At 31.5% G+C, this 19399-nt stretch overlaps 1 protein-coding gene across 1 annotated transcript; it reads right to left on the bottom strand.

Annotated features, from left to right (window-relative positions):
* Nucleotides 1-6037: 6037 nt before the first annotated feature.
* Nucleotides 6038-13034, bottom strand: LOC112529474 (flap endonuclease GEN-like 1). The gene is made up of 8 exons (XM_025140772.1): nt 12558-13034; nt 11110-11283; nt 10222-10392; nt 9456-9637; nt 8174-8408; nt 7402-7537; nt 6845-7311; nt 6038-6411 (listed from the first exon to the last, which is right to left on the bottom strand). The coding sequence occupies exons 1-8, from the start codon at nt 12750-12752 to the stop codon at nt 6196-6198; spliced, it is 1776 nt and encodes a 591-aa protein (XP_024996540.1). The 5' UTR covers nt 12753-13034; the 3' UTR covers nt 6038-6195.
* Nucleotides 13035-19399: the final 6365 nt, after the last annotated feature.

Raw genomic sequence — 19399 nt, 5'->3', positions numbered from 1 at the left:
ATTCCAAGAAATCAAAATTTGTAGAAGTATAATGTCAGTGTTGGCTGAGCTGTGCAGCCCTTTTCAAGATTCACTTAATGAACCCAGTCTGTATCTAGATGTAATTATCAAAATCATTAAATAATATCATTCTCATTTGAATACGGTGACAATTTTGTAATTATTGAGAAGTCTCGTGGCAATTTTGTGATTATGAATGCTTAGATTGTAGATCTAATCCAAGAGTTGAGAATTGGTCTTACGGGTCTCACAAAAAACCCTTGGTCTTACATGATCCCAAGTCTATATATATATATATGTGTGTGTGTGTCGTTTATTTTATGTCTCATCAATCATGTAAAGACATTAACTACAAGGGTGGTATCTGATTAGTTAAGATTAAGCTCCACAGGTCAAAAGTGTCTGGAGGTTTTAAGTTTAAATTCAAGGAGGAATAAAAATTCCTTTGTGGCCATGGAGATTCAAATGCGATGATTCCAAGCTATCTCCAAAGCATATAGTCATCCTGAGATTAATCGGCTCGCACAACATGTTAGATATCCAATTTAACTAAAAAAACATATGATTATTTTATAAATGATGCTATATGCACTCATATTATGCTACAATCATGTATTTATTTTTATTTTATGATATGTTTCTATGATTGGTGAATATGGTAGACATGTGATTTGGGAATGTGACATGTGATTTTAATTTTTAAATTTGTATATAATGATAAATTACATATAAAATATCATTACTTTGATMTGATTCCTATTTTATGTAACGTCATTTTAAAACATTCATTTTAGTACCTTATATGTGACATCTTAAACATTCAGAACAATAATCAGATAAAAGTATATTTATATTTTAATTCATCGTTTTATATAAACCAGATACTTAAATGTCTGAAAATTTATACCTAAAAAAACCAAAATGAAATATTTTTTATGGGCATTATAAAAAATGTTTAAATTCAGACGTTTTTGCAAATCATGATGACCATCTTGTAAATTTGAATCTATAAGGACTAAAAGTGTTATTTTCAACAAACCATAAGGGCCATATTTGTCTTCTTTTTGATTTTGGAGGGTGTATAATAAAATTTTAATTTAGTGCAAGTTACGTTTTTAGTCCCTATGATTTGTTGGAAATTTCTATTTCATCCTTGTGATTTGAAATTACGGTTTTCGCTCCCGTGATTTATAATCCGTTATCGTTCTCATCTTTATGATTTAAACTTTATTTCTTTTTTCCTTTTTGAAGTTTACGATCCGTTTCTATTTTAATCCCTCATATTTAAAAGTTGTTTGGAGCCTCAAGGAAAAAATAGAAATGAATCGTAAACTATAGGGATGAAAACCAAAATTTCAAAACCATAAGGACGAAATCCATAATTTTTAACAAACCACAGGGACCAAAAACGTAATTTACTCTTTAATTTAATAGAGTGGGCCTTTTACGTTACGACAAAGACGTTAAATATGAAGCAGCTTCCAAACGATCGTACGGTAAAGAATCAACGAGTAACAGTAGATCTAGCCGTTGATTACCTGTTTGAATTTTGAATTTGCACCGAGCTGACGTGGCAGATGACGTGTTATTTGTTAAGTGGGTCCCTCCAGGTGACAAAATCCAGTAGCCATGTTCGTGTGTGCTATAATGATTGTTACTGTAATTTACTTTGTAAATTACCTTTTTTTAAAGTATTTTTTTATTATTAATTTTGATATCCAATCAACTATAAAAACCGATTAATTTTAAGGCGATCATCTGTTTTGCAGGTATGGACGGACTTACAGTGGTGTCAATGGTAGCACGTGCCACCGTATTATTTTTCCGTCAAAGGGTAAAAAAAAATTTGTTCATGAAAGGTACAACCGTATTAATTTGTTGTGTGTCACCTTATGTATTTTGAAACTACAATGTGAACAAGTTTTATTTGGTAGAGTTGGTTTGTAAAGCTCTTATTCCACTCCAAACCCGAGTTTGAATCATGTTAGTGTCATTTTATTAATCAAATAGTGTTACAGTTTGAAAAAATTTCCCCACAAGTCAAATAGTGCCACCGTTTGAAAAAAGTTCTGAGTTCGTCCCTGTTTGCGGGTAGCCCGAAGTCACGTCATTTGAACATTCATGATCACAAGGGGATTTTTATTCCTTCTTGAATTTGAATCTGAGACCTCCAGACACTTTTGACGTTTGGAGTCCAAGCTCAAACCAATCAGACACTACACTTGTGGTTGTATCTTTTGAAATAAACAAAAATTACAAAAGAATTAAGACAACAAAACCATAAGTAATCATTTTTGAAGAGTTTCGAATTTGGAGAATTTCATTCTTTTTCTCTCATATTTTTTCTATTTTGGAAAATAATTTGGTGAATCTGTTAAAGCAAAAAATCTGTAAAATCTCTATTTTAAAGAATTTTTTGGAGATGCTCTTAGATGTTTCTCCAAATTTGAAAATTTCGACTTCCTTTTTTTCTTTTCATTTCAGCATACTTTATAATATATATATATATATATATATATATATATATATTTGGGATCATGTGAGATCAAAGGTTTTCGTGAGACCCGTAAGACCAATTCTCAACCCTTGGATTAGATCTACAATCTGAACATTCATAATCACAAAATTGCCACGAGACTTCTTAATAATCACAAAAATGTCACCGTGCAACTTCATACCATTAAATTATTAGATATAAAGTTGATTAATGAACATAAATTGGTCTTTTGGGTCTCACGAAAATCCTTGGTCTCACGTGAACCCAACCCTATATATGTATATATATATATATATATATATATATATATATATACACACTATATTATAAAACATTTGACAAAAACTCCTAAAAACTATTTTTTATGCATGAAATACTGTTTATTAATGCATATTACTTAAAATTCAATATTACAAATAAATTGTGCTTAAATACAACTTATTAAAGCTTCATGTTTGAAATTGTGTAACTAACTGCAAATAAACATAGTCAAATACAAGATAAACATTTCATTTTAAATATAAAAAATCTAAAATATAATTAGGATAATCATAGAGTTCTAACAAAATACTTAATTATTATCCTTATAAAAAAATTATATTATTAAATAAAAAATAAATTACTTCGTTATTAAATCCAATTGAATTAAAGAAATCAACAAAAAATAAGAACTTTTAAATCAGTTAATTTGATATTAATATTGGTATATTTATTTTTGAAATTTTATAATATCTTCAAATTTATATTTTATTCAAAAATAAAAAAATTTATTCTTTTCTCAAAGCCACATAAAAGTCGTATTATAACATCTATATAGAAGAAATAAAACAAAACATTAAAATCGAGATATACCTCGCTACATTGCTCGAATACCTTTTTCTAGTATATATATAGCTGTTGGAACAGAATTATCTCTTAAATCTCTAATAATATTATAGCATATATGTTGGAGATGCTCGAAGTTCTATAAAATAGAGAACTAAAAATCTCTATTTTCTCTCTCTTCTTCAAAATTTGGAGATTTCTCATTTTATTCTCTATTTTTAAAAAAGAGTTTAATATAGTTGTTGGAGCAAACCTTTTCAAAATCTCGTAGTATTTCTAAAATAGCATAGCTGTTGAAGATACTCGAGACCGGCACGATTTAAAAAAAATGTATTTTTAAATTTATTTTTTAAACGTATTTATAACTTTCTAAGTGTATTTGATTGAAAACCAGTTATAAAATTAAAATATAACATACTTTTTAAGTGTACTTAATCATCCCATTTAATCTCTATTCAATTTATATATGTTATATGGTGTATGGGAAAAGATACCAATTCAAATGCTTACAATTCTCGCAAAGGAAAACGTATTTTTTAAGTGTATTTAATTGATCCAATTACATATTTTCAAGTGTATTAGAATACAACTTTTGTATTCTTTAAAAATAACTTCAAAAAAAAAATACTTAAAAAATCGATTTTTTTATACATAATTCCGGTTTGGGCCCGGCCTGGGACCGATGCTCATAATCAGACCTCATGCACCTTAATCGGGCTTTCGTATTTGAGTCCGGACAGGAACAAATTTCCACTTTGGTATCTGTTACTTACAAATTTCTTTAATAGATTTGTTAATTAAAATAAAAATGGTTAAATAATATCAAAATAAATGAAATTGATTTATCTATACTATATTATAAAACATTTGATAAAAAAAAATTTAAAACTATTTTTTATGAATGAAATACTGTTTATTGATGCATATTTCTTAAAATTCAAGATTACAAGTAAATTGTATATAAGTACAACTTATTAAAGCTCCATGTTTAACTTCGTATAGCTAACTGCTGATAAACATAATCAAATAAAGAATAAACATATCATTTTAAAATAAAAAAAAATTTAATTAGGTTAATTATTGAGTTCTAACAAAAATAATTAATTATTATCTTTATAAAAAATTATATAATTAAACCAAATATAAATTACGTAGTTATTGAACATAGATTAAATTATAATAAAAAAATGAATTAAAAAATTACACAAAAAATGAGAATTTTTAAATAGTTAATTTGATACTAATATCAATATTTTTTTGTCAAATTTTTATGATATTTTCAAATTTATATTTTATTCAAAAATAAAAACATTATCATTTTTTCAAAATCACATAAGACCATATTATAACATCGACTGAGATAAAGAATAAAACAAAACAAGATGTATTTGATTGCATTATGCGAATACTTTTTTAGTATAAATTAATGTCACTAATATCTTATGATACCTACTCATTAAAAAAAATAGTAAATTAAAAATCAGTATTTATTTTAATTAATAAAAAACATTTAAAATTTAAATTTAAATAATATGTCTTTGAGAAAAATGATCAAACACATCATCACATATTCACATGTGATGTCCAAAACAATGACAAAAACCATTCACCTGATTTCACAAGTGTCATCAAAGATACAAAACATTTTATGGACAATAACATGTTTATCATAAATATCTGATTTCTTATTATTTAAATACGACATATTAACAACCGTCGATGTCGAAGTAGTGTAACGACAAGGGCACAACGACGGTGACGATGATGATGATGATGATGATGATGATAATGGTTATGATGATGATGGTGATGGTGATGGTGATGAGGGCAGAAGTGACAAAACGTGTGTTATATCAACAAAAAATGACAAAAAAAAATGACGTAATCTACAGTTTTGAACCTATTTTTCATCCTCGGGACATTTTTTGATGATTTATATATGGTTAAATGTCGTAATCGAACTTTTAATGAAATACCTGAACATACTTGTATCAGTATATGTTTAAAGTTGCAAAAGGTATACAGTCAGTGCTTTGGTCAAATTATTATAATGACATATTAACTATTAATCAAATATCTGAGATATTATTTGGAGTCAGAATTTTAAAATCTTGTAGGCTATAACAAATAAATGAAGTCGGTATATCTCACTTATAGTTTATATCAGATAAAAGTAGGTTACAACAGTTTTTCTAAATTTAAAGGATTTTCTAAAACTGAATGTTAGTAAAAAAATGATATTTTATTATTCCCACTTGCAAGAATCTTTGGAATTAAATATTGTGCAAATTGCATGAAAAAGTAAGGTATTTTAACTTAATTCTTATTTTGGGTAACATACTTTCAAAAATTTCATTTTGGTACTTAAGATGTAAAATTTTAAACATTTAAGTACCCAAGTAACCGGTTGAAAACTAATTATGGATTAAAAAAAAGACTAATTTTAGATTTTAAAAAATTCATGTCACCAACCACGTCCGCAAATAATATTGAGTTGAATACCACATCACTCGTTATATCAGCATGATAACCGGTTAATGCTTCAACCGGTTACCGGGTACTTAAATGTTTAAAACTTTACATCTTAGGTACCAAAATGAAAGTTCTGAAAATACGTTATCCAAAATAGGAATCAAGTTAAAATACGTTATTTTTTCATGTAATTTGCCCTTAAATATTTAAAAAAAAGGTAGAACGACTGTTTCTATGAACACCCACATCCTGTTAAAAGCATGCAAAAGAGAGACAGATACGGCAAATTTTGAAACTATATTGCGGAGTAAACAAGAAATTCCGCTAGCAAATACTATCAAACTAACTATTTACGATCGATTACCGCTACATTCACAAATCGCAAGCAACAAAATCACGAATTATTCAAGTAGAAGGCGACGCCTAGCAGATTTCGATAGATTTCCTGAAGAAGAACCGTTGTCTTTTGAGTTTTCGGTCGACTCTCCTTTAGATGAACGGAAAAATTGTGTAATATTGAGTTGAAGTCTTCTTGATGTCGGCGATGATGAATTCACGGGTGTGGTCGACGGAGATTTCGCTCTAGATTTTTTCCTCGATTTCATTTCCTTCGACTCCTGAACGTTTTTAAACGGTCATAAAGACTTGAATCAGATCAAAGCAAACAAACCCAGTAAATCCCATACATAAATAATAGTAGGGTCTAGGGGTTAAGATGTACGCAGATCTTCCCTCTGCCCTAAGTGGTAGAAAGACTTGTTTCTGTGAAGACATCCGACATGTAAAACAGAACTTAATGAAACAATAGAGCAACAGGGTCTTCACAGAAACAGTCTCTCCACCTAGGGGTATAAACGAGTCGAGCCGAGTCGAGCAGTAGGTTATTTGAGCTCAGCTCGAAAAAAATAATATCAGGCTCGAGCTCGAACAAGGTTTTCAAAGTAGGCTCGAGCTCGAATATTTTTTTGAATTATCGAGCTTGATGCTCGTTTAAGGACTCGAACTCGCAATCAAGCATCAGATAAAGTAAACCGAGAAAGAAAATCTCACCTTCTCTTGCATAAATTGATCAACCTTTTCGGGGTACGCAGCCATAACAAGATCCCTATTTTCATCAGTCGTTAAGCACCCGTTATCAACACGAACGTTGGTGACATCCGGTTCATCGAAGATATCCACCACGTGGTCCACTTCGTCAAGATCTTCTTCAACTTCGGCCTCCTCTTCCGCATGCGCCTCATAGATACGATTGTCAACTGTTTTTGCAGATTTTTTCCAAATAACCACGTAGAACGTATGACCGAACCTCATCTTCGTTCTCTGAATGAAATCAAACTCGTATTGTCCAAACAACAAATCGGTTTCTTGATTTTTGGTTATATTTCTCAAGAAAACGGTGGACAAAAGCGGAAAGAGTTTTTGCCGGATAAACGAGGGTTCCCAGTTCAGTTTATAAGCTACGTAATCAACTAACATTTCCGTACTCGGATTTTTCCACGATATAAACGGTTCGGCATCTAACATAGAGCAAGAACGGGAGTTATATATAAGTGTATATAAAGTTCTCGGATGAGTATGGCGGTAGATGGCGTTGCCTTTAAACTTACCGGTGAAACTGCTGTGGTTGTTGCTCAAATACATCTGAATGATTGCGTCATTCGGGAAGTTCGGCTCCGCAGCAATTTTTTTGCAAACTCTCGTTTTCCAAGCTTCTTTCTTCGTTTGCTCCTTTTCTTTCTTATCCTATCACCCAAAACATGACAACATGTTCTGACATTAGATCGATGATGACTCGAAGCATTATCATTTTCTCAACGAAAGTATGTCATAGACCTACTCAGAAAAAGACTCGTATAAGACATGTAAACCGAGTAGTCTTCATGGAAACAAAAACTCCCACAGTGCCACTGTGAACACCCCTAGTTGGCGAGATGGGAAAAATCCGGTCCCGGGCCAGGCTGGACCGAAATTGGTCCCAGTCCGAGATTTCCCTTTTGTAACAGCTTCCGATCTCAACCAAAAACTCCCGGCCCGTTCTCCATGTAAAAAGCCCGGTCCTGGGACGGGACAAATCGGTCCCAACTTCTTTTCTTCAAAAATCAATTTTAAACATATAAAAATCGTGTTTGAAGATTTTCTATAATTATGATTTTTGAAATTCGGTGACCGTTCCCAGACCGTCGATCCGGTCAGGTCCAATCGGTCCCGGGATGGGCCGGGCCGGGCCATTTTTTCCATCTCTACTTGGCACTTGATCAAAATAACTAGAGCTTCTATGTTTGAATCCTACATGTGTGCCTTAAAGACCACCCATCGTGTGCGATTTTTTAAAAAAACTAATAATTTAAGGATTGAACGCACTGATATACGTAAACATACCATATCACATGAGGAACAATCGCATGTAAACCCGATTGGTTTCTGTGTGCAACCTTTGATCGTACTTGAACTGCAACATTCACAAGAATCTTTTAGATGAGATCTCTTGCTTCCCGGATGTCCGCATAATGAACAATGAGAAACCCTCATTCTCGTTGTGTTTACATCTGAGTTATGGGAAGAGTCATCCACATAAGTCATAGTAAGCGTATTTCCGCTTCCTAATTCACGTAGCCTGCATAAACATTGACCATGGGCAAAATAGTCATATAACATGCACCAAATATGTCAAATGCACCAAATAGTCGTTGGCCCAACGGTATCTGGATTACTAGTAGAGCCCAACCTACCTCCGTGCACGTCAAGAGTTAAAGTCTCACCAAAGTTGAGAAGAGTGTGTGAGACTTGTTGTATATAGAATATTATATTCTTTTAGGGTTGGGTTCCAGTGAGAAGCGTAAGAAGGGATCTTCACCCTTGGATGCACATTAGGATGAGATGCACCGAGATGAGATGCACCAGATCAATCCCCGTATCAAGCGGGATTCATGGTGGGTTTGAGATAAAAGGTGATCAAGGGTCCAAATCCCTTCTTACGCTTCTCACCTTAACTCTCCTTCTCACACAACCCTTCGCCTATACTTATATATATATATATATATATATATATATATATATATATATATACACACACACACACAACTATGGAGGAAGGTTCAGCGGAAAAACCCCAAAGAAATGAAAAATTGAGGAACACCCTGAATACAAGTAATTGAAATTGTTTTTATGCATGTGTGCGCATGTGTACCGGACAAATTGCTTATAAATTACTTGTATGCACATGTGCATACCATCCAGATGAACGATCACCGAGGTATTCCTCAGTTTTTCATTTTTTTGCAGTTGTACCCTGAATAAGACCATATATATATATGTGTGTGTGTATATATGTATATATAAAGGGAGTTTCAAATACAAACCCTCTAATTAGTCCAAACCATACAAACCAACCAAATGAGATATTTATGAAAATGATGAGTGTTTATTTATTATGATATGTATATTTACGGAAGATGATCTTGTGCTCATTCATTATGATTAACGCTTTAGATAAGGAAACAATCGAGATATTTATGAAACCAGATATTCATTAAACTAGATGGACGGTTGAGATTAGTTTGTCTGGTTTGTACTAATTAGAGGGTTTGTATTTGAAACTCCCTATATATGTATGTGTGTGTGTGTCAAGTGTTGAACAAGTTTAAAACAAACATGTTCAAACCTATCTAAAACCTCATCTTCACCGAACAATTTCACAAAAGAAAGCGCCGTCTCGATCCCAATCCCTTGTACACCTTTCAAATCATGGTCATTTCCGACCAAAAGTGCAATGGCTATCAAGTGATTTCTCTTTAGTCCTAAGCCACCTTCCACATCCGACATTTGATAGCACTCAAATGGTTCCTGTGTATTCACATGTGAATTTCAATAGATATAAAACGAGCACTTCCTAACTAAATCAAACGCTTTCAACGTGTATTTAGGAGAATAACCTTTTTTCAAATGCATGATCTTTTCACAGATTTTGAGGCATTCTTCTGCTCGGCAGAGACATTCTATCAGAAGGTCGTGCATTTAAAAGAAATTTGTCAGGAGGTTATTCTCCTAAATAACCCCGCTTTTACTTGATCTTATAAAATGTTGCAAGATTGATGGCCAAAAAAAAGGTTCATTATTCATTATGAATGGCAACAAATGAGAACTCCTTTGTTGTTTGCAACTGAACTTTCCTTTCTCTCTTTATACTATATGCATAAATATATACATAGGGGAGCGATATTTTGCAAACCACTAAAATAATTTCATCATATTAAACAATTTCATGAAATTTTTTCACTAAAATAAACAATGAAATCGACGGTTTTCACGGTTTGTACAAATAGCTTGGCTTGCATTTTATCCCTCTCTTATACATACATACATATACATATATATATCGTGGTTTTCTAAGATATAGTTAGACGGGGGAATTATACACAAGATGTTACCTGAGAGTTGGGCTTGAGGCGCTTAATAATACATTTGGCGCCAAAGAGGAACGCATCACTATCAGAGGTAATACAAGCGTCAACACGACCTTCCCTATTTAATTGTGCACAAAGTCCTTCGGCCTCTCCACTCGCTCTCAAAACCGGCATTCCAAAAAGTTCAAGTAACTCCTATTGAATAACGAGTTAACTTTTACAATCAAACTTCAGAGAAATTTCCAATTCCACAACCCAAATGTATATATGGATGTAAGTATGTATTTCCGGATGTAAGTGTGTGTCCATGGATGTATGCATGCATGTATCATATATCTATATATGCAAGGTGTGTTGAATGATACTTCAAAATATGGTAGTCAAAGTGGTTTCCATTTTTTTGGTTTAGTTTCATGTTTTCGGTTGGTAGTATGCATTGTTTGCGGTCATTGAGCACGTGCTAATTGTTAGGCTTGGGTACAATTCACTTTTAAAAAAACCGGGATCTTCATGGAAACATCCTCTCTACCACTTGGGTAGAGGAAAGACCTGTGTACATCTTATCCTCCCCAGACCCAACTCTGTGTGGGATTTACAGGGTTCGTTTGGTTTGGTACATTGTAGGCCTATTTAGGCTATGTTTGGCAAACCAACTGATAAGTTAGTTGTTAGCTGAAAAGCTAATTATTGGCTAAGAGCATCTCCAACAGATTCTCCAAAATAGAGAAGCTGAAGGAGTTGAACGTAATATTTTTTAAGATTCTGATTTTTGATTCTCAAATTTTTAAAGATTTTATTAATAAGCTAGCTGATAAGCTAGCCATGTTTGGTAACAACTAGTTGATAAGCTAGATAACAATGTAAAACGACCTAAAAGAACCACTATCACATAACAGAAAGAAAATAACTAACCACGCATTCTTGAACGCAATTTAAGAACTTTCTATTTCTTTCGACAGAAGTTCCATCCGCCAGCTGCACGCTTGTAAGATCAATTCCAGATGCTTGCAAAAACCGCATGATCCTTGCTTGAGACTTCAATGGCGATGGGGTTCCATCTGCCACAAACACCGGAAAAGCACCAAACTGCAAAATTTTGCCACACAAATCAAATCTCTAATTCTTGCAAAATTAAACTAAATAATTAGATGGTAATGGAGGTAAAAACGAAAAACTAAAGCAAGTTAAACCCATTTCAAGAAAAGAAAATACGAACATAACCCCAAAAGGAATCACCATCAAGAAACTTAATTATTCAAACCAATGAATCTTTATTTATACGGTTGGGTTCCAGTGAGAATAACAAGAGTTTTTTTTTTTTTTTTGATTAACCTGGATATCCAACCCGCTATGCGAGCCGACTAATCCCAGGACGACCACCCGCTTCATAGATAGCCCGGAGTCATCGCATTTGAACCTCCGTGGCATAAGGCGATTTTTATTCCTCCTTGGATTTGAACCTCAGACCTCCTGGTACTTTGACCTTTGGAGCCAAGCTCAAACCAATCAGGAACCACCCTTGTGGTTGAGTTCTTTTTTTTATTTACCTCGATATCCAACCCACTATGCGAGGCGACTAATCCCAGGGAGACCACCCGCTTCGCGGATAGCCCGGAATCACCGCATTTGAACCTCCGTGGCACTTTTGACCTTTGGAGCCCAAGCCCAAACCAATCGGGCACCACCCTTGTGGTTAATAATAAGAGTATAGTGAGAATGTAAGAACAAAACATTCATCTACCTTCATTCACCTATTTTTATCATCATGATTGAAACTTTAACAAATTCATTCATGTTAAAGTGATTAAATGAATGTAAAAGTTAGTGAAATTGACTGAAACCGAAGATAAATGTGAAGATATAAAGGTAGAAAAAAAAAAACTCATCAAAAGGCTCAGAAATTTTCTCACCGTAACTTTATTCCCACGCATCCCAAGTCTTATTTATATAATCATTTCCGAAAACCAACAAGAACAACCAAAACCCATATCATATAAAGTGTCATTCCGTAATCCCATTTCGAAAAAAACATCATAGAAAAAGAATCAATCGACATCTTTTCATATAATTTCTTCAAAAACCAACAAAAGTCTTGATCATATAGTGTTCTATTTCATGAATCAAACCAAACCCACAAACAACATCAACAATGAAAACCCAAATCAAACCAATTAGAGAAAACCCATTGAAAATTGAATGAATTCACTCCACCCAAAATACCCTAAACACAAATTATGAACCACAATTGATCATATCTTGCAACTATCAACCAAATTGAATTAAAATCTTTAAAAATAAGTAGGCATTGAATCATTCACCATCTGTATATTTTGACTCAGAATATAATGAGTTAGATTTACCTTGGAGAACAGATTGATGGTACGGAAGAAAGTGAGTCTGAGATGAGGGTTTCGAGTGTGAGCCTTAATGGCGGTTTCATGCTGAACAATCCAATACGATAGATCAATGGCGACCCTTTTGTTTCTCAGAAAATCAAACCCTTCTGTTCGAGCATAGGGTTTAAGTAAATCCCAAAAATTCCCCCCAACACCCATTTCCTTAAAATTAACACAGAAAACGAACGGATTTGTGTGATTCAATGGACATTATGATGAGTAAAATCGTTCGTAAGCTTCAAGATTTCATCAATTTCTGCAGGAAAATGATGAGAATTGAGAATTGAGAATTGAGAATTGAGCAGCAAGCAGCGGAAGAACAACTCTGAACAAGACAATCGATTTGGTTTCTTGATTTGGGTGTCGGGGCCGCTAGTATTATACGGGTCGACCCAATAACCAAATATGGGACTATGATCGTCTAACGGTTAAATTTAGGGAGGAAATTCAAGAAAAGGAGAAAACTTGTGATCGATGAAAGAATTCTTCCAAATGAGTAATGCGTTTTTGATCCTCAATGGGAAATTCTTTACTCTTCTGACAGTTTCTATTGAAACAGATTTTTTTTAAATTAAAAAATTAAAATTTTATTTATTATTTTATTGTAATAATTTTTTTATATTATTATTTAAAATGGAGAAAAAAATAAAGATAACTTTTAAGGTTAAATAACTTTTTAATATATATATATATGGGGTATATTTTAAAGGGCAAAATGCATAAAATAACAATCTATTTTTATAAATTTATTTATTATAGTATTGTATTTTCAGTTTTTCTTATTACAGCAATGTACTTTCAAACTATTTTTTATTAGGACATTGTACTTTGAAAAATTTACCCATTATAGCATTGGATAACCTTTTAATTTAAAATTTACCCATTATACTAGGTTTTCATGCCACCTCATTGTCCACATAGGCTGTCCACATGTACTATAGTGATGTGACTTTCTTACTACGTCATTGTACTTTCAAAATTATTTTATCATAGCATCTAATAGTTCTTATTAAACACTGTATTTTTAATTTTAGATATTTTACATGTTATTTAGTAAATGTATTAAATGAATTAAAAAATTCTAAATTATTCATTAATATATCAATATCAATAAAACTAGTAGAACACAACTTATTTTGTTAATATTTTTAAAAAAATATGTGTTTTTTGAAAAAAAGAAAAAGAAAATAAGAATTGTTCTTTTTTACCAAAAAAATATTATCTTTTAAAGAATATATTATATTTGTTCAAAAACTTTTTACTTGACGTATAAATATATTAAGTTAATTAGATTTTTTTRAATTATTTATTAAWATAACAATATTAAAAAATTGTAGATAACAATTTATTTYGTTAATATTTTAAAGAKAACTTTAAAAGATATGTATTTATTTGAACAACATAAAATAGGAAAAATTATTTTTTTTATAAACAAAATATATATCGAAAATAATGTTTCATATTTATTTAATAAATATTTCACTCTAAGAATATTTAATTTGAATGCAACTTAATAACTAAAAGTAAAAAAAATAAATAAATGTTTTTTTAGATATAACAATGAAAAATGAAAATCACTAATAATAATTTGAAATATGTTTTTATTTTAATTTTAGTTAAGTTATCAAAATGATGTGTCATTCACATCACCTCATTAAAGTCACACAAGCAAAAAAGTCAAATGGTTAACCGGTATAAAAGGTAACAGGTTACCCATTGCTATTATGGGTAAATTTTTTAAAGTACAATGCCTTAATAAAAAATAATTTGAAAGTACATTGCTGTAATAAAGAAAAACAAAAGTAGAATGCTATAATAAAAAAATTTATAAAAGTAGGTTGCTATTTCATGCATTTAACCCTATTTCAAATGCAACTATATCTAATTGTACAACCAATACGACTCAATCAATTGAGATATTTATAGAAATGATAATAGTTCATGTATTATGATTTGAATATTTATGGAAGATGAATAGAGTTTATTAATTATGATCAATATTTTATATTAGCAAACAATCAAAACTTCTATGAAATCACATATTCATCAAATTAAATTGACAGTTGAGATTGAGTTGTATTGGTTATACAAATGTAAATGGTTGTATAATAACCCACATCTCTCTCTCTCTCTCTCTCTCTCTATATATATATATATATATATATATATATATTAACCTGGATACGCAACCCGTTATGCGAGCTGATTAATCTCAATATGACTATCTGCTTTGCGGGTAGCTCAGAGTCATCTCATTTGAATCTCTGTGGCCACAAGGGACTTTTATTCCTCCTTATATATGAATCTGGAACCTCCAGACATTTTTGCCTTTTAGAGTCAAACTCAAACTAATCAAACATCATCCTTCTGGTTAACTTTTTAATACTTGACGTGAGAAGATAGAAAACAAAGTAAACTACGATTTTCGTCCTTCTGGTTTGTTATTTATAACAGAAATTGTTTCTGGCCTTCGAAAATTGCTTTTTTCGTCCTTGTGGCTTCTATTTTGTTGCTATTTTCGTCCCTCGAACTGATTCCGTTAAATCAAGGACAATTTAGTCATTTTACCTTTTTATTATTTTCAATTAAAAATATATATTTTTTAAATTGGATTATATATATATACACACACACACAATGAAGCAGTACCCATATCTGTTCTTGATTCTAATGTAGCAGCAAGCCAACAAATAGATCACACAATTTCAGCAAAGAATTCAAAACCCTGTTTCATAAATCCCAAAAAAGATCCACTTATCGGATAAATATCAGTGAAGAAAATGACTACAAACATGAAAAAGAAGGGGAGTTTCCTTCGTTTTTTGCATATAAAAAAAAGGAAAAAACGCATCGGTATTGTTTCTAGCATAAGGGTTTCGTCTTGGGTTTTGGTTTTGTTATTAATTTAATGACATACTGTACGCATTGTTAACTTGTACATTGAATATTATTTTAATCAAAAATAGATAAAGAGTAAAAAAGACAACGATGCCCTTGATTTAGCAGACAGTTTTTGACAAAGTTACACTCAGGGACGAAAAGTGAAACGAAATGGAAACCACAAGGATGAAAAAGCAAATTTTAAAAACGAAAGACGAAAATCGTTATAAACAACAAACCACAAGGACGAAAATTGTAGTTTACTCTAGAAAATAATATATTTTGATTTTTGATTTTTTTTACTTTGAAGAAATAAATTTAAAGAATCTGGTGGAGATGCTTTGATTAATATTGTAATCTTTAAAAGGAATTGTTGTAGTTAAATGTAATTTTTTTAAGATTTTCAATTTTGATTATTTATTTTTAAGAATTTTAAAGAGTTTGTTGGAAACGTTTAACCTCTTCGAATTTTTTTTGTGGGTCCCATATATTTCAGTACGAACTTACATCAAGTTTTTTTTTATTATTAAACGTAAAAAAGAAAATAGAATAAAATAATATTTTTATCCCCATAGTTTCAAAATTACAAGATGGTCATCGTAGTTTGTAAAAACATCCGGATTTGATCTTTCCCTCCAACGGTCATCAAAACAATTCGTTAAATGACAAATAATCGTTGGTGAAAAACCCTAAAACCAATTTCAACAATGGTGAAAAAGAGGTGGAGAAGATGAAAATCTTGAGCTCCACCCCACAAAATGAACAAAAAACTGTTGAAAATGAGTTTTCTTATCTTTTTAGCACCAAACCTAACCACTTCAAAGTATCGATTAAGATTTATTTTAAAGTTAAAAATGCATTTAAGGCCTAGAAATATACGTACAAAAGTTCGGGTGTTACAAACATTGCAGACCCAACCCATATTCTTAAAGTCATTTAGTTGATTAAAAAGTGTAATGATTACAAATATTCTAAAACTGTATCATTTCCATCGTGGATATTTATTTCACGGCAGATGAAGTAACTCTTGTAGTCTGGAAAATCTTATATTTCGAAATATGGAATTTTTGTAATTTTCATTTTGGAGAACGTATTTTCGAATGTACATATATATAGTTGATGTGAGCCTAAGCGAGTGAGCGTAGATGATCGGGCCTTACTGTTCTTGGAAGTCCATTACCGAGCCCATAGAGCGTCACACTTAAATGAACATAACTTTTGCTACGGGTTTCCGTTTTAAGCCCACAATATGTGGAATCGAAGCTAAGAACGAGTAGCACGTCTTGTGTAGTACTAGAGATGGCCAAATGGGCCCAGCCTGGCCCGTAACCTCCCGAGGACCGGAACTGGGACCGGTATGGACCGCCGGTTGTGGACTGCCGGTTATGAAACGGTTATGGATTTTAACGTTTTCTAGGACCGAGACCGGTTAAGACCGGAACCGGTTATGTAACCGGTTATAGGACCGGCCCGGCCCGATCAACAAAAGTCAACGTGTATATATATATATAACAAAACGTATTTATAAAATTAAACGTATATATATACATATATATATATATATATATAACAAAACATATTTTTAAACGTATTTATAAAATTAAACGTGTGTATATATATATAACAAAACATATTTTTAAACGTATTTATATAAAACATATTAAAAATTTATTAATAAACAAATATTTGAAAAAAAAAATATTTTTTTTGGCCGGGACTGGTTATGGGACCGGAACCGGGACCAGATTCCATAACCGGTTACTGGTAAGCTTGACCGGTTACAAGATATTTCATCGGAACCGGGACCGGGACCGGTTATGGCAGGACCGGTTACCGCCGGTTACAAGATATTTCACCGGGACCGGGACCGGTTATGGTAGGGACCGGTTAAGGACCGGCCCGGGACCGGATTTTGGCCATCTCTAAGTAGTACCCAAAGAGGCCTATGCGATTTTCGAGCCCAAAAAGCGTTACATATTTTGAGGTATTTTTAAGTTTTTTTGGTCAATTTTCTCATTTCTCGTTTGGGCTCTTTTATATTTGGCCAATCACTTTTCAATCCCGTTGCTTTTGAACTCTTTTTATTGATTGTTGTTGTATCTGGATGGTCAGATGATGAATGACACACGTTTCCCTTTCCATCCAAAATTTCGAGCTATTTGAATTCGTATTTGAGACTAAAACTTGGTATTCTCGAAATCAACACGTTTTAGAAGTGGTTTTTATAGGTATTCGTAGAATCAAGATGACTAGTCTTTACTGTCGATTATTCTACGTTGCATAATAGTTAAAAGGAAATTATATTTAAGTTCATTATTAAAAAAATATCAATTTCTGATTTATCCAATATTTCAGTCTGGTTGGTTCTTTATGCCTAGTTTTAGTGTAGCAGTTATATTTCAATTTATCCTCTTGCGTTTATCAGTTTTAGGAATATCCCTGTTCATAGATCCAAGATCTACATCTATGAATCGAAAAGTCCGAATTATCTGCATTTTATTTGAAAATGTTTTTCCTCCTATAAAAATAATGTTTTTGGATAGAATCTTATAAAAGGAATAATGGAAAGGATAAAATCAATTAAGTTCATACAAAGGATAGATGAGATGTTGTAATGAAGTCAAAAAGATATTTTAAATTAAAAAAAAATACTAAAAAGTCATTTTCAAAATTAAATGTTTAAAACTTTAATGCTTCAACAAGTTACATGAGTAATTAAATGTTTAAAACTTTACATTTTAGGTACCAAAATGAAAGTTTTAAAAATACGTTACCTAAAATAAAAATTAAGTTAAAATACGTTATTTTTTCATGTAATTTACCCTTTTTAAAATGAATAAACGTTGTAATTAAATATAAATGTTTTTGTGGAGATTTTGTGTTTTGATTTTCCATTTTTGGAAAAGAAATTGAAATTTTTTGTTGGAGATATTTGTTAGAGTCCGGTAAATCTTACTATTAAAATGTTTTGTCTAATCGAGCATAAATATGATTTGACGCAAAATCTCGAACAGATAAATCTCTAAAACAAAGGTTGTTAACAAAAAGAGACAAACACGTAACGGTTTGTCTTTCTTCCTGTATTATTCGTTGTACACGTACATCATATTTAAAGTAAATGAAAACGACGCCTTTAATTATACGTTTTGGCTTGGAAGAAAAATTAAATGTCTAAAATACCGTTTAATAAACAAATATATGAATCATATCAATTTTCGTATATTGTAATGATTGTCTGTAAAAACTTAATTAAATTTAGAGATGAATCTTCCAGAAACAAAAACGAATTTTGACTTTTGTAGTAAAAATGTGTACGATTCGATTCAGTCGGTTTAGGATGTAAAATATTGGTCAAACCAGTAAACTCGGTTTGGCAGTTTTATAAACAAAATCGACTAAATTAATGAATTCAGTCAGACTAATCGAACAAAACTGATAAAAACCAGTTCGACATAATCCAGTAATAGAAAATTAAGAAAAACTTACAATCATTTTTATTAAATTAAACCAAACCAGACAAAATTAAGAAAAACTTACAATCATGAAGAAAAAAAAAAGTTTTAACAGGCTTTTAAGGGTGTTCATGGATTGGATTGATCGGGTTAAAAACATTTGAACAATACAAACCAATATTTGCTGTTTGAGCACCCTTACAAGCTTTTAAACAAAATATCTCCAAAGTTTCACAACTGCCCCCTTTAGTATCTTTGAGCATGCACTGCTACCCTTTGATTTATATCTTTATACTAGAAGTAGTCCATCAACTTTAAACAATCATCATAAACCTTCCTATCTTTATAATATAGAAAGTGACTTATCCAGTAAGTTTTAGAAGGAGCTTTATGTAGAAAAACAATTTTTTTCCCCAAACATGTTCCATTTATGAAAACTCTCTCTATCTATAAAGATAGATTAATCCACATAGT

The sequence above is a fragment of the Cynara cardunculus genome, assembly GCF_001531365.2.
Source record: "Cynara cardunculus var. scolymus isolate 2C chromosome LG 16, CcrdV1, whole genome shotgun sequence".
Lineage (NCBI taxonomy): Eukaryota > Viridiplantae > Streptophyta > Magnoliopsida > Asterales > Asteraceae > Cynara > Cynara cardunculus.
Note: the sequence above shows the minus strand (reverse complement) of the source record. Positions and strands in the feature narration are given on the sequence as shown.